Source organism: Rhinoraja longicauda, chromosome 2, assembly GCF_053455715.1.
Source record: "Rhinoraja longicauda isolate Sanriku21f chromosome 2, sRhiLon1.1, whole genome shotgun sequence".
Lineage (NCBI taxonomy): Eukaryota > Metazoa > Chordata > Chondrichthyes > Rajiformes > Arhynchobatidae > Rhinoraja > Rhinoraja longicauda.
In genome coordinates this window covers 1,588,200-1,607,842 of record NC_135954.1, presented here as the reverse complement: position 1 = coordinate 1,607,842, position 19,643 = coordinate 1,588,200, and the positions used below count along the sequence as shown (strand labels likewise).

At 51.9% G+C, this 19,643-nt stretch overlaps 1 protein-coding gene across 1 annotated transcript in view; it reads right to left on the bottom strand.

The window, feature by feature from the left end:
- Positions 1-19,643, bottom strand: part of nphp3 (nephronophthisis 3) — an 85,545-nt gene that overhangs the window by 47,073 nt on the left and 18,829 nt on the right. The window contains exons 8-12 of the mRNA XM_078426544.1: positions 17,858-17,932; positions 15,364-15,543; positions 13,153-13,256; positions 11,810-11,924; positions 9,248-9,391 (exon numbers count right to left, since the gene is read on the bottom strand). Of these exons, the coding sequence (XP_078282670.1) occupies positions 9,248-9,391; positions 11,810-11,924; positions 13,153-13,256; positions 15,364-15,543; positions 17,858-17,932 (618 nt within the window). The remainder of the gene's footprint in view (positions 1-9,247; positions 9,392-11,809; positions 11,925-13,152; positions 13,257-15,363; positions 15,544-17,857; positions 17,933-19,643) is intronic.

The window sequence follows — 19,643 nt, the reverse complement described above, 5'->3', positions numbered from 1 at the left end:
CCCCTCGAGCCAGCACCGCCGTTCAATGTGATCATGGCTGATCATTCTCAATCAGTACCCCGTTCCTGCCTTCTCCCCATACCCCCTGACTCCATTATCCTTAAGAGCTCTATCTAGCTCTCTCTTGAATGCATTCAGAGAATTGGCCTCCACTGCCTTCTGAGGCAGAGAATTCCACAGATTCACAACTCTCTGACTGAAAATACTTTTCCTCATCTCCGTTCTAAATGGTCTACCCCTTATTTTTAAACTGTGGCCCCTTGTTCTGGACTCCCCCAACATTGGGAACATGTTTCCTACCTCTAACGTGTCCAACCCCTTAATAATCTTATACATTTCGATAAGATCCCCTCTCATCCTTCTAAATTCCAGTGTGTACAAGCCTAGTCGCTCCAGTCTTTCAACATATGGCAGTCCCGCCATTCCAGGAATTAACCTAGTAAACCTACGCTGCACGCCCTCAATAGCAAGAATATCCTTCCACAAATTTGGAGACCAAAACTGCACACAGTACTCCAGGTGCGGTCTCACTAGGGCCCTGTACTACTGCAGAAGGACAAGGTGGGACTAGTGTAGATGGGGCATGTTGGTCGGTGTGGGTGGGTGGGACTAGTGTAGATGGGGCATGTTGGTCGGTGTGGGCAAGGTGGGACTAGTGTAGATGGGGCATGTTGGTCGGTGTGGGCAAGGTGGGACTAGTGTAGATGGGGCATGTTGGTCGGTGTGGGCAAGGTGGGACTAGTGTAGATGGGGCATGTTGGTCGGTGTAGGTGGGTGGGACTAGTGTAGATGGGGCATGTTGGTCGGTGTAGGTGGGTGGGACTAGTGTAGATGGGGCATGTTGGTCGGTGTGAGTGGGTGGGACTAGTGTAGATGGAGCATGTTGGCTGTGTGGGCAAGGTGGGACTAGTGTAGATGGGGCATGTTGGTCGGTGTGGGTGGGTGGGACTAGTGTAGATGGGGCATGTTGGTCGGTGTGGGCAAGGTGGGACTAGTGTAGATGGGGCATGTTGGTCGGTGTGGGTGGGTGGGACTAGTGTAGATGGAGCATGTTGGCTGTGTGGGCAAGGTGGGACTAGTGTAGATGGAGCATGTTGGTCGGTGTGGGTGGGTGGGACTAGTGTAGATGGGGCATGTTGGTCGGTGTGGGTGGGTGGGACTAGTGTAGATGGGGCATGTTGGTCGGTGTGGGTGGGTGGGACTAGTGTAGATGGGGCATGTTGGTCGGTGTGGGTGGGTGGGACTAGTGTAGATGGGGCATGTTGGTCGGTGTGGGTGGGTGGGACTAGTGTAGATGGGGCATGTTGGTCGGTGTGGGTGGGTGGGACTAGTGTAGATGGGGCATGTTGGTCGGTGTGGGTGGGTGGGACTAGTGTAGATGGAGCATGTTGGTCGTGTGGGCAGTTGGCCTGTTTCCACGCTGTAAGACTCTATTTCAATCCAGCATTTGGTGTCTACTTTTAGTTTATTGACACGTTTACCGAGCTACAGTGAAAAGCTTTTGTTGTGTGCTAACCAGCCAGCAGAAAGACAATACATGATTACAATTGAGCCGTTCACAGTGTACAGATACATGATAAAGAGAATAATCTTTAGTGCAAGGTAAATTCCAGAAAAGTCTGATTAAAGATAGTCTGAGGGTCACCAGTGAGGTAGATGGGAGATCAGAATCGCTCCCTAGTTGTGGTAGGACGGTTCAGTTGCCTGATAACAGCCGGGAAGAAACTGTCCCTGAATCTGGAGGTGTGCGTTTTCACACTTCTGTATCTCTTGCCCGATGGGAGAGGGGAGAAGAGGGAGTGACCGGGGTGAGACTGGTCCTTGATTATGCTGCTGGCCTTGCCGAGGCAGCGTGAGGTATAGATGGAGTCAGTGGAAGGGAGGTTGGTTTGTGTGATGGTCTGGGCTGCGTCCACAATCCTCTGCATTTTCTTGCGGTCTTGGATGGAGCTGTTCCCAAACCAAGCTGTGATGCATCCTGATAAAGTGCTTTCTACGGCGCATCTGTAGAAGTTGGGGAGAGTTGTTGGGGACATGCTGAACCCACTGTGCCTTCTATGGAAGTTCCACATGCTGAGCTACTCTGGAAGGTTAGACTGCATTGGATCCATGATGGCAAGCGTACCAGACGCCTTCTTGACTTATCTACACGTGTTGCCACCTTTAGTGAGCTGTGAACTGTGAGTCCAAGATCCCTCTGCACATCCAGGCAGTTAAGCCTGGTGCCATTGACTGTGGACTTTCTCCTTACATTCATCCTCCCAAAGTGCACCACCTTGCCTTGGGGCTCGGCTTAACCTCCATCTGCCATTTCTACAGCTGACATGTCTCCTGACGTGCCTCCTGACAGCCTTCCCCACTGTCTGCAACTCCCCCACTTTCGTGTCATCATTTTACATTGCCAAAACTAAGTGTGACTAAAAGTGTAAGAATAAGGGGTAGGCCATTTAGGTCTGAGACCAATATCTCTCCTTCCCAGTTCTGTTGAAGGGCAGTAGGCCAAAACGTTCCCTCCGCAACTCCCTGGTTAACTCACCCTTTCCCACCCAAACCACCCCCTCCCCAGGTACCTTCCCCTTCAACCGCAGGAGGTGCAACACCTGTCGCTGTACCTCCTCCCTCGACTCTGTCCAGGGACCCCGACAGTCCTTTCAGGTGAGGCAGAGGTTCACTTGCACCTCCTCCAACCTCATCTACTGTATCTGTCGTTCAAGATGTGGGCTCTTATACATCGGCGAGACCAAGCGCAGACTGGGCGATGGTTTCGCGGAATACCTTCGCTCAGCCCGCCTGGACCAACCTGATCTCCCGGTTGCCGGACTCTTTAATTCCCCTTCCCATTCCCACACTGACCTTTCTGTCCTCGGTCTCCTCCATTGTCAGAGTGAGGCTAAACGCAAATTGGAGGAACAGCATCTCATATTTTGCTTGGGCAGCTTACAGCCCAGTGGTACATTGATTCCTCCAACTTCAAGTAACCCCGGGATTTCCTCTCTCTAAATCCCTCCCCCACCCAAGTAGCACCAGCTTCTCGTTCTCACCTAGCATACAGCTAACAATGGCCTGTTTCCTTTATCATCGTTACATTTTTGCATATCTTTCATTCATTTGTTCTATATCTCACTACATCACCGTCTATATTTCTCGTTTCCCTTTCCTGTGACTATCAGTCTGAAGGAGGGTCTCCACCTGAAACGTCACCTATCCATGTTCTCCACAGATGCTGCCTGACCCACTGAGTTACTCCAGCACTCTGTGAAACGTCACCTATCCATGTTCTCCACAGATGCTGCCTGACCCGCTGAGTTACTCCAGCATTTGCTGCTTTCGTTTCCGAATTACAGCTTTGTGATAGTCTTTTTTAATTTACTGCTTAATACACAATAGACAATAGGTGCAGGAGGAGGCCATTCGCCCCTTCGAGCTAGCACCGCCATTCAATGTGATCATGGCTGATCATTCTCAATCAGTACCCCATTCCTGCCTTCTCCCCATACCCCCTGACTCCGCTATCCTTAAGAGCTCTATCTAGCTCTCTCTTGAATGCATTCAGAGACTTGGCCTCCACTGCCTTCTGAGGCAGAGAATTCCACAGATTCACAACTCTCTGACTGAAAAAGTTTTTCCTCATCTCAGTTCTAAATGGCCTACCCCTTATTCTTAAAATGTGGCCCCTGGTTCTGGACTCCCCCAACATTGGGAACATGTTTCCTGCCTCTAACGTGTCCAACCCCTTAATAATTTTATATGTCTTTGGTCCTGCTCCTGTAAGGGGTTAACATTACGAATGCAGCTATGTGGGTTTTATTGCAGGAGTATGGCGAACATAGGGCAATCCGTATGCTCACCGGCTAGCATCATCATTTCGGACATGAGGACGGAAGGCAGTTGGTCTCCAAGATCCAGTAGGTGCAGAAGTCTTGCCGCACCACCATGCTTATTAAACCCGAAGATTCGCAGTAATACTTTCTTCATGGCCTCGTACTTGCTTTCCGCAGGTGGATTCACGATGAACCGCATCACACGCTTGGTTGTGTCCGGCGATAGAGCGCTGACGAGGTAGTAGTACATCGTGGATTCGTCCGATATCTTCTTTATGTGAAATTGAGCTTCGGTGTGGATAAACCAAGCTTGCGGTGCGTGCGTCCAAAACAACGGAAGGTGAACGCTTTCCGCGCTTAACTCCGGTGTGCCCGGCGCGGTCATCGTCAACGAGGCGTCGGGTTCCTGCTTAGTCGGTGATCGTCCAGATCACGTCGGGGTCACCAATATGGCGAGTCCGAAAACTTGTTGGTTGTAAAGGAAGTTTATTGCAGCCGCAATATTCGAATACAGAGTTAAACAACAAGGTAAAGGACAACCATCAAAAACTTACTGTCTTCTTCGAAGACTTCGCCGAACGGACTATTTCGGGCGCCAAACGCGCACATGACATCGCTGGCCAATCAGCGATGTCGCTCCCTGGACCAATCCCCATGGTCGCGTTCACACGTGACCTCGCTGGCCAATCCGAGGGTTCGACGACCTGGACCATTCTCTATGGTCGCTACATGACCCCCCCCAGAACCCGAGGTGCGGAACCTAGCAGGGAGCCGGATTTCGCGACCATAACGAGTACGGAGAGGGACAGCCTGAACCACAGGAGCCGGGGGTTCCGGACTTGGCGGAACAGCCGGAACGGGAGGTCCTGGAGGAACTACCGGAACGGGGGGTCCTGGAGGAACTGCCGGAACGGGGGGTCCTGGAGGAACTGTCGGAACGGGGGGTCCTGGACTGAGCGGAACTAACGGAGGTCGGCCTCTCCTAGGGGTTTGACCGACCGGGACTGGTTGATCCGGATCCAAATGTGCAGGTTTGAGCCGGGACACCGAGACGAGCTCACTCTTGCCGCACATGTCTAAGGTGAAGGTAGCTGTTCCCTTACGCAAAACCCGGAACGGCCCTTGATAGACCCTCTGCAACGGGGCGCGATGGGAATCTTTTCGCAGAAAAACGAACTCACAGTCCTTCAGGGAAGGCGGTTCATGTACCATGGGACACCCATGACGTGAAGTCGGAACTGGAGCCAGGGAGCCCACCCGTTCCCGGAGAGATGCTAACACTGATGGGACTGTAGGCAGCTGGTCTGAAGGGTCCGGAAACAGATCTCCGGGTACTCGAAGTGTCGAGCCATATACTAGCTCTGCGGACGACGCACCGAGATCTAGCTTAGGAGCAGTCCGGATGCCCAAAAGAACCCAAGGGAGCTGGTCTACCCAGTCCGGGCCTTCAAGCCTTGCACTGAGGGACGCCTTAAGTTGGCGGTGGAACCTTTCTACGAGTCCATTTGCCTGGGGGTGATATGCAGTAGTGGGTTGTAACTTGGACCCGTACAGTTCTGCGAGCGCGGCCCAGAGGGACGAAGTGAATTGTGGGCCTCTGTCAGTGGTAATAACTGCCGGGACCCCGAAACGAGCTACCCAATGAAGGGACAAAGTCCTAGCACAAGACGCTGACGAAATATCAGACAATGGGAAAGCCTCTGGTCACCGGGGTGAACCGATCCACCACCGTGAGGAGGTGGGTGTAGCCCCGGGAGGAAGGCAAAGGACCGACCAAATCCACGTGGATGTGGAAAAAACGAACAGCCGGGACCTCGAAATCCTGTACGGGGGGCTGGACATGGCGCTGGACTTTAGCGGTCTGACAGGGAACGCAGGAACGTGCCCAACCCGCTACCTGTTTCCGTAGGCCATGCCAGACAAACCGAGCTGCTACCAAGGCAGAGGTGGAGCGGATGGACGGGTGCGCCAGCCCATGAATGGCATCGAAAACCCGGCGCTGAAGGGAGGGCGGTACTACCGGCCTGGGACGGGGAAGAGAAACATCGCACCAGACTTTTGTGCCTTCCGACCCACAAGCTACCTGGGCCAACTTCAATCCCAAAGTGATGGACCGGTATGCCGAAACGGTATCCGCTAGAAGCTGTGCCTTCGCAAGCTCCTGGGGATCCACTTCGCAGTCCACCGCCGAAATAGGGGAAAAAGCGGGTCTAGACAGGGCGTCAGCAACGGCATTAAGCTTACCCGCGACATGACGGACATCGGTGGTAAATTCGGAGATAGCAGTCAGGTGCCGCTGCTGGCGGGCCGACCATGGGTCAGACAATTTCAAAAAAGCAAATGTTAATGGTTTGTGGTCCGTAAAGGCCACAAATGGGCGGCCCTCGAGGAAGTACCTGAAATGACGAACAGCTAAATAGAGAGCCAGAAGCTCTCGGTCAAATGCGCTATACTTCAGCTCGGCCGAATTTAGTTGCCGGCTGAAAAACGCTAAAGGCTGCCAACGGCCACCGACCTGCTGCTCCAGAACCCCGCCCACCGCCACGTCAGAGGCGTCAACCGTCAGGGCCGTGGGGGCGGAGGGGCTCGGATGGACCAACATGGTGGCGTCTGCCAAGGCTGCCTTAGCTGCTGTAAAAGCCGCCTCTGCGGTCGGGGACCATATCAACTCTACCGGATTCCCTGCCAGGCATTGGAAAAGCGGGCGCATGACTCGCGCAGGTGCCGGTACGAACCTATGGTAGAAATTGACCATGCCTACGAACTCCTGTAGCCCTTTTACTGTGGTGGGCCTGGGAAATGCCCGGATAGCCTCCACCTTCTCGGGCAAAGGGGAGGCGCCGGCAGGTGTAATTCTGTGCCCTAGAAAATCAAGAGCAGGAAGGCCGAATTGACATTTGGAGGGTTGGATAATGAGCCCGTGGTCTTGGAGCCGCTGGAACACGGTCCGCAAGTGGGCCTGGTGTTCCTGCACTGAGGGGCTGGCGACCAGGATGTCGTCTAAATAAATAAACAAAAAGGGTAAACCCCGGCCCACGCGGTCCATCAGTCGTTGGAAAGCCTGTGCCGCGTTCTTTAAACCGAAAGGCATACGCAACCATTCAAACAACCCGAACGGAGTAATCGTTGCAGTTTTCTGTATGTCCTCCGGTCGCACCGGGATCTGGTGGTATCCTCGCACCAAATCGATTTTGGAAAACACCACCGCTCCTTCCAGCCCAGATGAAAAGTCCTGTAGGTGCGGTATGGGGTAGCGATCAGCCGTGGTGACAGCATTGAGACGCCGATAATCGCCACATGGTCTCCACCCCCCAGATGCCTTGGAGACCATATGTAACGGCGAGGCCCACGGGCTGTCAGACTGACGGACAATTCCCATTTCCTCCATCTTCCTGAACTCCGCCCGTGCCACCACCAGTTTGTCTGGCGGTAGTCTCCTGGCCCGAGCGAAAACGGGAGGGCCTTCGGTGCGGATGTGATGGACCACGCCATGCTTGGCCGAAGGCGTGTCAAAACGTTGAATGAGCAGCTCTGGAAACTCTGCCAGAATCTCAGCATACGAGTCGGGGGCCGCGACGACGACCTGGACAGTAGGGCTGGGCGAGGAGGCGATTGTCGGAGCGACGTGCTCATCTTCGGCGGAGGGTCGGAGGTCGTTACCGCGGACATCAGGAACCAGTGAAAAAGCCCAGAGAAAATCTGCGCCCAGGATCGCTTGTTTGACGTCGGCTATGATGAATGGCCATTCGTACGTGCGGAGGCCTAACACAAGGGACATCTTCCGTATACCGAAAGTGCGAATTGGGCTGCCATTAACCGCGATGAAGGTGGGACCTGTCTTACCCGATCTGGTTTCGAGGTCGGTCGGCGGCACTATGCTGACGTGTCCACCAAAAATGCTGTGTTCGTGAATCGATCATGGACATAGAGGCGCCGGTTCTGGCCAATCGTAACTGCCCCTATGTACGATCGGCCGAGGCATTTCCCGCGAAGGTACAAGGCAAGCGGCAGTTGCGGGATTCGCTACCCCATCGTAGGTGATAATAGCACCAGCCGCGCTTGTGCGGATCTTTTTGGCGGGCTTTCGGAGAATTGGCGGGAGACGTGGCGCCATCTTGCCGTCGCTGTGGCGTGGTCACTGATGTCGAGACCTTGTTGATCGAACCGCTTGCCTTGTTTTTTGCCGCTATGAGCGCGTCCGCTCTCGCTGCATATGCTTCGGGGTCCTTAAAAGAACAATCCGTGAGCAGCAGTCGGACATCCTCAGGAAGTCTCTCGCGGAATGCCTGTTCGAACATAGGGCAATCCGTATGCTCACCGGCTAGCATCATCATTTCGGACATGAGGACGGAAGGCAGTTGGTCTCCAAGATCCAGTAGGTGCAGAAGTCTTGCCGCACCACCATGCTTATTAAACCCGAAGATTCGCAGTAATACTTTCTTCATGGCCTCGTACTTGCTTTCCGCAGGTGGATTCACGATGAACCGCATCACACGCTTGGTTGTGTCCGGCGATAGAGCGCTGACGAGGTAGTAGTACATCGTGGATTCGTCCGATATCTTCTTTATGTGAAATTGAGCTTCGGCGTGGATAAACCAAGCTTGCGGTGCGTGCGTCCAAAACAACGGAAGGTGAACGCTTTCCGCGCTTAACTCCGGTGTGCCCGGCGCGGTCATCGTCAACGAGGCGTCGGGTTCCTGCTTAGTCGGTGATCGTCCAGATCACGTCGGGGTCACCAATATGGCGAGTCCGAAAACTTGTTGGTTGTAAAGGAAGTTTATTGCAGCCGCAATATTCGAATACAGAGTTAAACAACAAGGTAAAGGACAACCATCAAAAACTTACTGTCTTCTTCGAAGACTTCGCCGAACGGACTATTTCGGGCGCCAAATGCGCACATGACATCGCTGGCCAATCAGCGATGTCGCTCCCTGGACCAATCCCCATGGTCGCGTTCACACGTGACCTCGCTGGCCAATCCGAGGGTTCGACGACCTGGACCATTCTCTATGGTCGCTACAGGAGTGTAAAAGCTCCAGCTCGGATTATTCCTGGGGCATCCTGTTGTCAGCATGCCTCTGATATCAGCAACTGGCCTTTGAAGTGTTAAGAAGAACATCTTGCCATATGGACTGCCCTTTGTTCCCAAGAAAGAAGAGGTCACGATGGACACGACGGACACGGAGGTCCCGAAAGACACATAAAGATTTATAGGGCGTTGGAAACTTGCCATATAAGGCAGCGATGGAAAAATACTGGCACATGTATTTAGGGTATAAAAGGTGTGTAAATGTAAGCTTTCAGAGAGAGAGGCAACACTGGCTGCCTGAGAGAGCCGGTATCTAGGCTCTCTCCCGCCTGGGTAAGTAGAATAAAGAGGTTGTCTGACTATTCTGTTAATAGGTCCCGATCTACAACACTCCTACCTCGATCTGGTCGATGGAGTCGATGATGATGATGATGCTCCCTTGGTGACGTGCAGATAGTTTCTCCAACCATCGAGGGAACTCTTCCAGTAACTTACTCGGATCCAGTGTAAGAGCTGACACCGACCAGGAATGCTGCAACAGCTGGAAGTGAACAAGACAATCCATCAGGCAGCACTACTAATGGTCTGGTAATCTAGTATTATTGATTATTACTTATTTCTATTATTGATTCGAGTCGTACAGTTGGAAACATGCCCCTGGGACAAACTCATCTACGCTGAACAAGATGCCTCATCTACACTAGTCCCACCACGCCGGCATTTGGCCCATCTAGATAGTAAAACTCTCATTTGTTTGTTTGTTTGTTCCTGAACTACAACCAAAACGGTGCACGATAGCGCGACAAGTTTAGGCCCATCTTACTCACCGTCGTCCCTTTGTTGCTAATGGAAGAAGTTTCATTGAAATCGGTGTTATATGTTTAAAGTTATTCACATTTTAAAGTTCAAATCTATCTCCTAGGGAGGGAGGATAAGGGGGGAGGGGGATGGAGGAGGGGGAAGAGGGAGAGGGGGATGGGGAGGTTGGGGGAGGAGAGAGGGAGGGTGGGGGAGGGGGTGGAGGGAGATGGAGGGGGAGGTTGGGGGAGGGGAGGGAAGGAGGGTGGGGAAGGGGTGGAGGGAGGGGAGGGGAGGGGGGGAGGGGTGGGGGGAGGTTGGGGAGGAGGGAGGGAAGGAGGGGGGGAAGGGGTGGAGGGAGGGGGAGGGGAGGGGGGGAGGGGTGGGGGGAGGTTGGGGAGGGAGGGGAGTGGAGGGAGGGGGGAGGGGGGGGAGGGGGGAGAGGGGAGGGGGAGGAGATGGTGCTGCACCAATGCAGGAGAGGTTTGGGCCCAACGGGTCCACTTGGTCTAGTATCATTCTAAACCTTTCCTATCCGTGTACTCAGCATGTACTGGGGAGGGGAGGGGAGAGGAGAGGAGAGGAGAGGGGAGGGGAGGGGAGGGGAGGAGAGGGGAGGGGAGGGGAGGGGAGGGGAGAGGAGAGGAGAGGGGAGGGGAGAGGAGAGGGGAGGGGAGGGGAGGGGAGAGGGGAGGGGAGAGGGGAGGGGAGAGGAGAGGGGAGGGGAGGGGAGGGGAGGGGAGAGGAGAGGGGAGGGGAGGGGAGGGGAGGGGAGGGGGGAGGGGAGGGGAGGGGAGGGGAGGAGAGGGGAGGGGAGGGGAGGGGAGGGGAGAGGAGAGGGGAGGGGAGGGGAGGGGAGGGGAGGGGAGGGGAGAGGAGAGGGGAGGGGAGGGGAGGGGAGGGGAGAGGGGAGGGGAGGGGAGAGGGGAGGGGAGAGGAGAGGAGAGGGGAGGGGAGGGGAGGGGAGGGGAGGGGAGGGGAGGGGAGAGGAGAGGGGAGGGGAGGGGAGGGGAGAGGAGAGGGGAGGGGAGGGGAGGGGAGGGGAGGGGAGGGGAGGGGAGGGGAGGGGAGGGGAGGGGAGGGGAGGGAGAGGGGAGGGGAGGGGAGGGGAGGGGAGGGGAGGGGAGGGGAGGGGAGAGGAGAGGAGAGGAGAGGAGAGGAGAGGAGAGGAGAGGAGAGGAGAGGAGAGGAGAGGAGAGGAGAGGAGAGGAGAGGAGAGGAGAGGAGAGGAGAGGAGAGGAGAGGAGAGGAGAGGAGAGGAGAGGAGAGGGACGTCGGTTTGCAAGAACTGCTGCAGTACATCGAGCGAGGGGGCATACTTTGAATAATGCCGGCAAAAATGGCATCGCCCGCGTGTGTAATATACACCGATCAGCCAAAACATTATGACCACTGACAGGCGAGGTGAATAACATTGATTATCTTGTTACATGTCAAGGGGTGGGATATATTAGGCAGCAAGTGAACAGTCAGTTCATGAAATTGACGTGTTGGATGCAGGAGAAATGGGCAGGAGTAAAGACCTGAGCGACTTTGACAAGGGCCAAATTGTTCTGGCCAGATGACTGGGTCAGAGCATCTCTGAAACGGCAAGGCTTGTGGGGTGCTCCCGGTCAGCAGTGGTGAGTACCTACCGACAGTGGTCCGAGGAGGGACAAACCACAAACCGGTGACAGGCAGGGTGTTGGGCGCCCAAGGCTCATCGATGCGCGAGGGCAACGAAGGCTATCCCGTCTGGTCCGAACCGACAGAAGGTCGACTGTGGCACAAGTCACAGAAAATGTTAATTGTGGTCACGGGAGGAATGTGTCACAATACACAGTGCATCGCACCCTGCTGTGTATGGGGCTGCACACGGAGGACCAACAGCATGTTAGGCAGGGGGGCATAATGTTTTGGCTCATCAGGTCACAATGTTTTGGCTGAACAGTGTATACAAAACAAATTTCACATTACAATTGCATATGTGACAAATAAATCACTAGATAAAACACTATAAAATCATATTAAGCAGGTCAGGCTGTTTATGTGGGAAGAGAAACTGAAGTAAGATTGTTGATGCGTGAGACCTGTGAAGTATTTCCAGTGTTCCGTGTATAATTAACACATGCTGCCTGCCTTCCATTCCTTCAATACCATTACAAAGTGTGCGAGTCTGTACCTTTACAGTGAGTCGTTTAATTATTAACACTGGCTCAGAGCTGGTGGACAATGGCCTTCCTGCAAAGTGATAAAGCATCAAAGTGCTTGGCGAAGCCTTCTGTTGATGTTCGATCCTTCAAAAGGCAAGAAAAACAAGTTAGTACAAAATGCAAATTGCAGATCAAGGTCATAAGGAATAGGTAGGAAAAACAACTGCAGAGTGCTGGAGTAACTCAGCGGGTCAGGCAGCGTCTCTGGAGAGAAGGAATGGGTGACGTTTCGGGTCGAAGACTGAAGAAACTTCATCCATTCCTTCTCTCCCAAGATGCTGCCTGACCCGCTGAGTTACTCCAGCATTTTGTGTCTACATTCGTAAGGAATAGGAGTAGAATTAGGCCATTCAGCCCATCGAGTTTACTCTACCATTCAGTCATGGCTGATCTATCTCTCCTCTTAACCCCATTCTCCTGCCTTCTCCCCATAACCCCTGACACCCAAACACAGAAATCAAAACACAGAATACTGCAGCACAGGAATAATTCCATCTTAGTTTTAGTTTAGAGATACAGCGCGGAAACAGGCCCTTCGGCCCACCGTGTCCGCGCCGACCAGAGATCCCCGCACATTAACACTTCACTACACACACTAGGGACAATTTACAATTACACCGAGCCAATTAACCTACAAACCTGCACGTCTTTGGAGTGGGGGAGGAAGCCGAAGATCTCGGAGAAAACCCACGCAGGTCATGGGGAGAACGTACAAACTCCGTACAGGCGGCACCCGTAGTCGGGATGGAACCCGTGTCTCCGGCGCTGCATCCGCTGTAAGGCAGCAACTCTACCGATGTGCCACCGTGACCGCACATATATATATTATATACATATATACGTAATATATATAACTAAATATATTTCACAGTGCAAACCGTCTCCAGTAAATACCACAGCAATGGGGAGCGAGCTGCTTTATGTCCTTGTCCTCCGCCCTAGGTAGTTCTACCGGACTGGTAACATGTGCAGCAACGCTTCGACTACGCTACTCTGAAGCACCAATTGCCAATTTTGATTGTTGTAGTTAACATACGAGAGAAAGAAAGAAAGTCCACAGCAATAAACTTATGGACTGGGAGCGTTTTGGAAAGCAGCTGTTAATAGTCCTACAACTTGTGCACTAAACGCCTCTCCCTTATCATGTGTCTGCACACTGCGGACGGCTCGATTGTAATCTTGTACTGTCTTTCCACTGACCGGTTAGCACACAACAAAAGCTTTTCACTGCTGTGTCTGCCTTCGATTCTAAACCAGCATCTGCAGTTCTTTCCTGCACAGGAGATACAAGAGTTGGACGAGCAAATCATACCATTTGGAGAGGAGCAGGGACTTCCCTGAGCCGGGACCACCTGATACAAGCAGTGGAGGTATGGGAGCCGGGGCAGCCACCAGGTCATTCAGACGCTCGTAATACTGGAAGCAGAGGCGGGGGTAACAGAGGTTAGAGCACACCGTGACAACTTCCCTCTACACATACACTCAACATGCCACCCCACGCTAGAATTCAGAAGATTGAGGGGGGATCTTATAGAAACTTACAAAATTCTTAAGGGGTTGGACAGGCTAGATGCAGGAAGATTGTTCCCGATGTTGGGGAAGTCCAGAACAAGGGGTCACAGTTTAAGAATAAGGGGGAAGTCCTTTAGGACTGAGATGAGAAAGTTTTTTTTCACACAGAGAGTGGTGAATCTGTGGAATTCTCTGCCACAGAAGGTAGTTGAGGCCAGTTCATTGGCTATATTTAAGAGGGAGTTAGATGTGGCCCTTGTGGCTAAAGGGATCAGGAGGTATGGAGAGAAGGCAGGTACGGGATACTGAGTTGGATGATCAGCCATGATCATATTGAATGGCGGTGCAGACTCGAAGGGCCGAATGGCCTCCTCCTGCACCTATTTTCTATGTTTCTATGTTTTTATATATTATTTTTGTGTTTTGCATTTTGCAGGCCTATTACGTTGCTGCCAGTAAGAATTCCTTTGTCCCAGTTGATTCATGCTATAATTAATCACTCTTGCCTCTCTGGACCCTTGTGTTTCACCGTGCACACCTACGCCTCAACTTCCTTAGAAGGTTTAGGAAGTTCAGCATGTCCCCACCAACTCTCACCAACTTCTACAGATGCGCCGCTGAAAGCATTTTATCAGGATGCATCACAGCTTGGTTTGGGAACAGCTCCATCCAAGACCGCAAGGAATTGCAGAGAATTGTGGACGCAGCCCAGACCATCACACAAACCAACCTCCCTCCCACTGACTCCATCTACACCTCACGCTGCCTCGGCAAGGCCAGCAGCATCATCAAGGACCAGTCTCACCCCGGTCACTCCCTCTTCTCCCCTCTCCCATCGGGCAAGAGGTACAGAAGTTTGAAAACGCACACCTCCAGATTAGGTCATAAGGTAATCGGAGCAGAATCAGGCCATTCGGCCCATCAAGTCTACTCCGCCATTCAATCATGGCTGATCTATCTCTCCCTCCTAACCCCATTCTCCTGCCTTCTCCCCATAACCCCTGACACCCGCACTAATCAAGAATCTATCTATCTCAGCCTTAAAAATATCCATTGACTTGGCCTCCACAGCCGTCTGTGGCAAAGAATTCCACAGATTCAACACCCTTTCACCAGATTCAGAGACAGTTTCTTACCAGCTGTTATCAGACAAATTAACTGCCCTCTCACTAACTAGAGTGTGGCCCTGAACTACCATTTACCTCATTGGAGACTGATGAACTATCATTAATCAAACTTTACTGGCTCTACCATGCACTGAATGATATTCCCTTTATCCTGCATCTGTACACTGTGGACGGCTGGATTGTAATCACGTATAGTCTCTCCACTGACTGGATAGCACGCAACAAAAGCTTTCCATTGTACCTCGGTACACATGACAAGAATAAACTACGCTGTTACTTAATTTAATGATGATTCTGATGGCAGAGTTGTGAATCTGTGGAATTCTCTGCCACAGAAGCCAGTGGAGGCCAATTCACTGGATGTTGACCAATTCACTGGATGTTTTCGAGAGAATTAGATATAGCTCTTAGGGCTAAGGGAATCAAGGGATATAGGGTGAAAATAGGAACAGGGTACTGATTTTGGCGGTGTTGGCTTGAAGGGCCGAGTGGCCTCCTCCTGCACCTATTTTCTATGTTTCTATGTTTAGTTTAGAGATACAGCGTAGAAACAGGCCCTTTCGGCCCACCGGGTCCGCGCCGACCAGCGATCCCCGCACATTAACACTATCCTACACCCACTAGGGACTATTTTAAAAAAAACATTTACCACGCCAATTAACCTACAAATCCGCACGTCTTTGGAGTGTGGGATGAAACCGAAGATCTCAGAGAAAACCCACGCAGGTCACGGGGAGAACGTACAAACTCTGTACAGACAGCACCCGTAGTCAGGATGGAACCCGGGTCTCCGGCGCTGTATTCGCTGTAAGGCAGCAACTCTACCGCTGCGCCATCGTTTCTACGCTGTTTAGAAAAATGACAGAGTTTAAGTGATGCTGTACCTTCTCAAAGCCCAATTGGGAGGTGGTCCCACTGGCAGCTTGAAACGTCTCCAGCTGCCCCTGCTCTTCATGCATGTCCCAGATGGTATCTCCAAAGTCCTCCTCTTCCCAGTTTGTGGAGTCATCCTCAAATACGGGGTCTTTGTTTTCAAGGTCTGCACTTTCCCAGCCCAGCAATTCCTGAACCAAAGATCACAGGTTTTTAGACACAAAATGTGTGGAGTAACTCAGCAGGTCAGGCAGCATCTGTGGAGAACATGGATAGGTGACGTTTCACAGAGTGCTGGAGTAACTCAGCGGGTCAGGCAGCATCTGTGGAGAACATGGATAGGTGACGTTTCACAGAGTGCTGGAGTAACTCAGCTGGTCAGGCAGCATCTGTGGATGGAAGGAAATTGGTGAAGTTTCTTCAGACTGAAGGAGGGTCTCGACCTGAAACGTCACCCATTCCTTCTCTCCAGAGATGCTGCCTGACCCGCTGAGTTACTCCAGCATTTTGTGTCTATCTTCAGTTTAAACCAGCATCTGCAGGTCCATACACATCAAAGGTTTTTAGCTGGTGCTGTGAAATCCAAGATATCAGGACATCAAAATGACAATACATGCACTAGGATGGGCAAGGGCTGATTAGGGGTGGTCAGCTTGGGTTTGTACATGGGCGATCGTGTCTCACAAATCTGATTGAGATTTTTGAGGGTGTGACCAAAAAGGTTGATGAGGGAGAGCTGTAGGCGTTGTATATATATATATATATATATATATATATATATTGACTTCAGTAAGGCGTTTGACAAGGTTCCGCATGGTAGGCTGCTCTGGAAGGTTAGATCGCATGGGATCCAAGGAGAAACAGCTGAATGGATAGCAAACTGGCTCCATGGAAGGAAGCAGAGGGTGATGGTGGAAGGTTGCTTCTCAGACTGTAGGCCTGTGACTAGTGGTGTGCCTCAGGGTTCGATGTTGGGCCCGTTACTGTCTGTCATCCACATCAATGATTTGGATGAGAACATACAGGGCAAGATTAGCAAGTTTGCAGATGACACTAAAGGTGATATTGCAAAGAGTGAAGATGGTTGTGAAAAAATTGGGCAGGTGGGCTGAGGAATGGTTGATGGAATTTAATACAGAGAAATGTGAGGTGTATTTTGGCAAGTCTAACAAGGGCAGTGATGGTAGGACTCTGGGGAGTGTTGTAGAGCAGAGGGATCTAGGAGTGCTGGTAAATAGTTCCTTGAACGTGGCATCACAGGTGGATAGGATGGTTAAGAAGGCTTTTGGTACATTGTCCTTCATCAGTCAGAGTATCGAGTATAGAAGTTGGGAGGTCATATTGCAGTTTAGTTTAGAGATTCAGCGTGCAAACAGGCTCTTCAGCCCACCGAGTCCACACCGACCAGCACATTAACTCTACCCTAAGCACACTGGGGACAATTTACATTTATATCAAGCCAGGTCTTTGGAGTGTGGGAGGAAACCGAAGATCTTGGGGAAAACCCACACTGTCATGGGGAGAACATACAAAGTCTGTACAGACCAGGAACAGCTTCATCCCCAGGGCCATAGCTGCTATGAACCGGTCCTGCTGAGCCGGATGGTCACATCGCACAGTGATCCGGCACAGATCTACTTGCACTTTATTCTGTTTAAAACTGTTGTAATTTGTTTCATTGGGTTGTTTAAATTAATACTGACTAGCTAATTAAATTATTACATCGTATGGGAGGCGCATTCCCAATCTCGTTGTACCCCTGTAAAATGTCAATAAAGATATATTGTATTGTATTGACAAGCACCCGTGGTCAGGATGGAACCCAGGTCTCTGGCGCTGTAAGGCAGCAACTCTACCGTTGCACCACCGTGATCGCCCAATATATACGACATTGATGAGACCACATTTAGAGTAATGTGATCACTTTAGGTTACCATGTTAGAGGAAAGATGTTGCCAAGCTGGAAAGCGCGCAGAGAAGATTTTCGAGGATGTTGTCAGGACTAGAGGGTGTGAGCTACAGGGAGAGGTTGAGCAGGCTGGGTCTCTATTCCATGGAGCGCAGGAGCATGAGGGGAGATCTTATAGAGGTGTACAAAATCACGAGAGGAATAGATCGGGTAGATGCACAGAGTCTCTTGCCCAGAGTAGGGGAATCGAGGACCAGAGGAGAGGTTTAAGGTGAGAGGGGAAAGATTTAAGACGAACCTGAAGGGTGACCTTTTTAGAGAAAGGGTGGCAGGCGGGTGTATGGAAGGAGCTGCTGGCGAAGGTATTTGAGGCCGGGACGATTGTAACATTGAAGAGAAAATTGTACGTGTACATGGATAGGACAGGTTTGGAGAGATATGCGCCAAAGGGCGGGCAGGTGGGACTAGTGCAGATGGGGCATGTTGGTCGGTGTGGTCAAGTTGGGCCAAAGGGCCTGTTTCCAAACTGTATCACTCTATCTGAAAATGTAACTAACATCCATTACTTATTCATTCATTTTTAATCTGTGCATTACCTGTTTGATGATCTTTTCTATTTGGGCAAATACTTTCTTTGCGCCCTCCTCTGCATTTCCATCATGTTCGATGATCTATTAAATACATAATGGATATAGGTTTGGCTGAGATACTCAAAACAACGATTTCAAGACAAAATGAACATAAGGAAAGCATCTTATGGGGATGCATCACCACATGGTTGAGACCACCTCCATCCAATAGGCGGCAAGGTTTAGTTTAGAGATACAGAGCGGAAACAGGCCCTTCGGCCCACCGGGTCCGTGTCGACCAGCGATTCCCGCACACTAACACTATCCTATACCCAATTTTTAAAAAACATTTACCAAGCCAATTAACCTGCAGACCTGCACGTCTTTGGAGTGTGGGAGGAAACAGAAGATCTCGGGGAAAACCCACGCAGGTCACGGGGAGAACGTACAAACTCCGTACAGACAGCAGCCGTAGTCAGGATGGAACCCGGGTCTCCGGCGCTGCATTCGCTGTAGGGCTGCAACTCTACCGCTGCGCCACCGTGAGTTACTGCCTCACCGCGCCAAAGCCCCGAGTTCGATCCTGACTGCGGGCGCCGTCTGTACGGAGTTTGCACGTTCTCCCCGTGACCTGCGTGGGTTTTCTCCAACATCTTCGGTTTCCTCCCACACTCTAAAGACGTGCAGGTTTGTAGGTTAATTGGCTTGGTAAATGTAAACATTGTCCCTAGTGTGTGTAGGATAGTGTTAATGTGCGAGGATCACTGGTCGGCGCGGAACCGGTGGGCCGAAAGGGCCTGTTTCTGCGCTGTATCTTAAACTAAACTAAAAACTAAAGTCTACTCCACCATTCAATCATGGCTGATCTATCTCTCCCTCCTAACCCCATTCTCCTGCCTTCTCCCTATAACCCCTGACACTCGCACTAATCAACAATCTATCTATCTCTGCCTTAAATATATCCACTGACGTGGCCTCCACAGCCGTCTGTGGCAAAGAATCCCACAGATTCACCACCCCTTATCCACCATTGATTTCCCAGCATCTCTGGTTCCAGAGCCTTTCTGGATTATCCTTGTGGCCAGACCAACAGATGTCATGGCCTCCAAGAGAGGTACCGGAACGTTCCGCTTAGTCGGCTATGGGAACGGGTCTGCTGGCTCCGTCCGGGCCGGAGTTCCAGAGCCCCGGCCGCAGAGGGTACCCGCCAATCGGTCGTGGAAGTCCCGATGAGGTCGATACTGGCCGCCTCATCTGGCATAGGCGCCACCTTTTCCGGGGTTTTCCAGTGGTGGAGGGTTTCAACTGGGGTTGCCAACTGCCCCGTATTAGCCGGGACATCCCGTATATTGGGCTAAATTGGTTTGTCCCGTACGGGACCGCCCTTGTCCCGTATTAGGCACGGACACTGTATGCCTGGATACTGTATGCCTGGATACTGTAGGCCCGGGCACTGTAGCCCGGGACCGCAGTAGTCCCGGACAGTGTAGGCCCGGGCGCCGCCTAACGGAGGTTGCGTAGCAACCCGCCTCCCAGCCTGGACATCACAGTAACTCAGCGGGTCAGACAGCATCTGTGGGGAACATGGATAGGTGACGTTTCACACAGTGCTGGAGTAACTCAGCTGGTCAGGCAGCTGCATTCGTTATAAGGCAGTAACTCTACCGCTGCGCCACCGTGACCACTTATGGGCCGAATGGCCTAATTCTACTCCTATTTCATATGACTTATGACCTCATGACGTGTACTTCAACCCATCTGACATAATGTTGCACCGGCCTGTTATACAATCCAGCTTGACCTGTTACTTCCC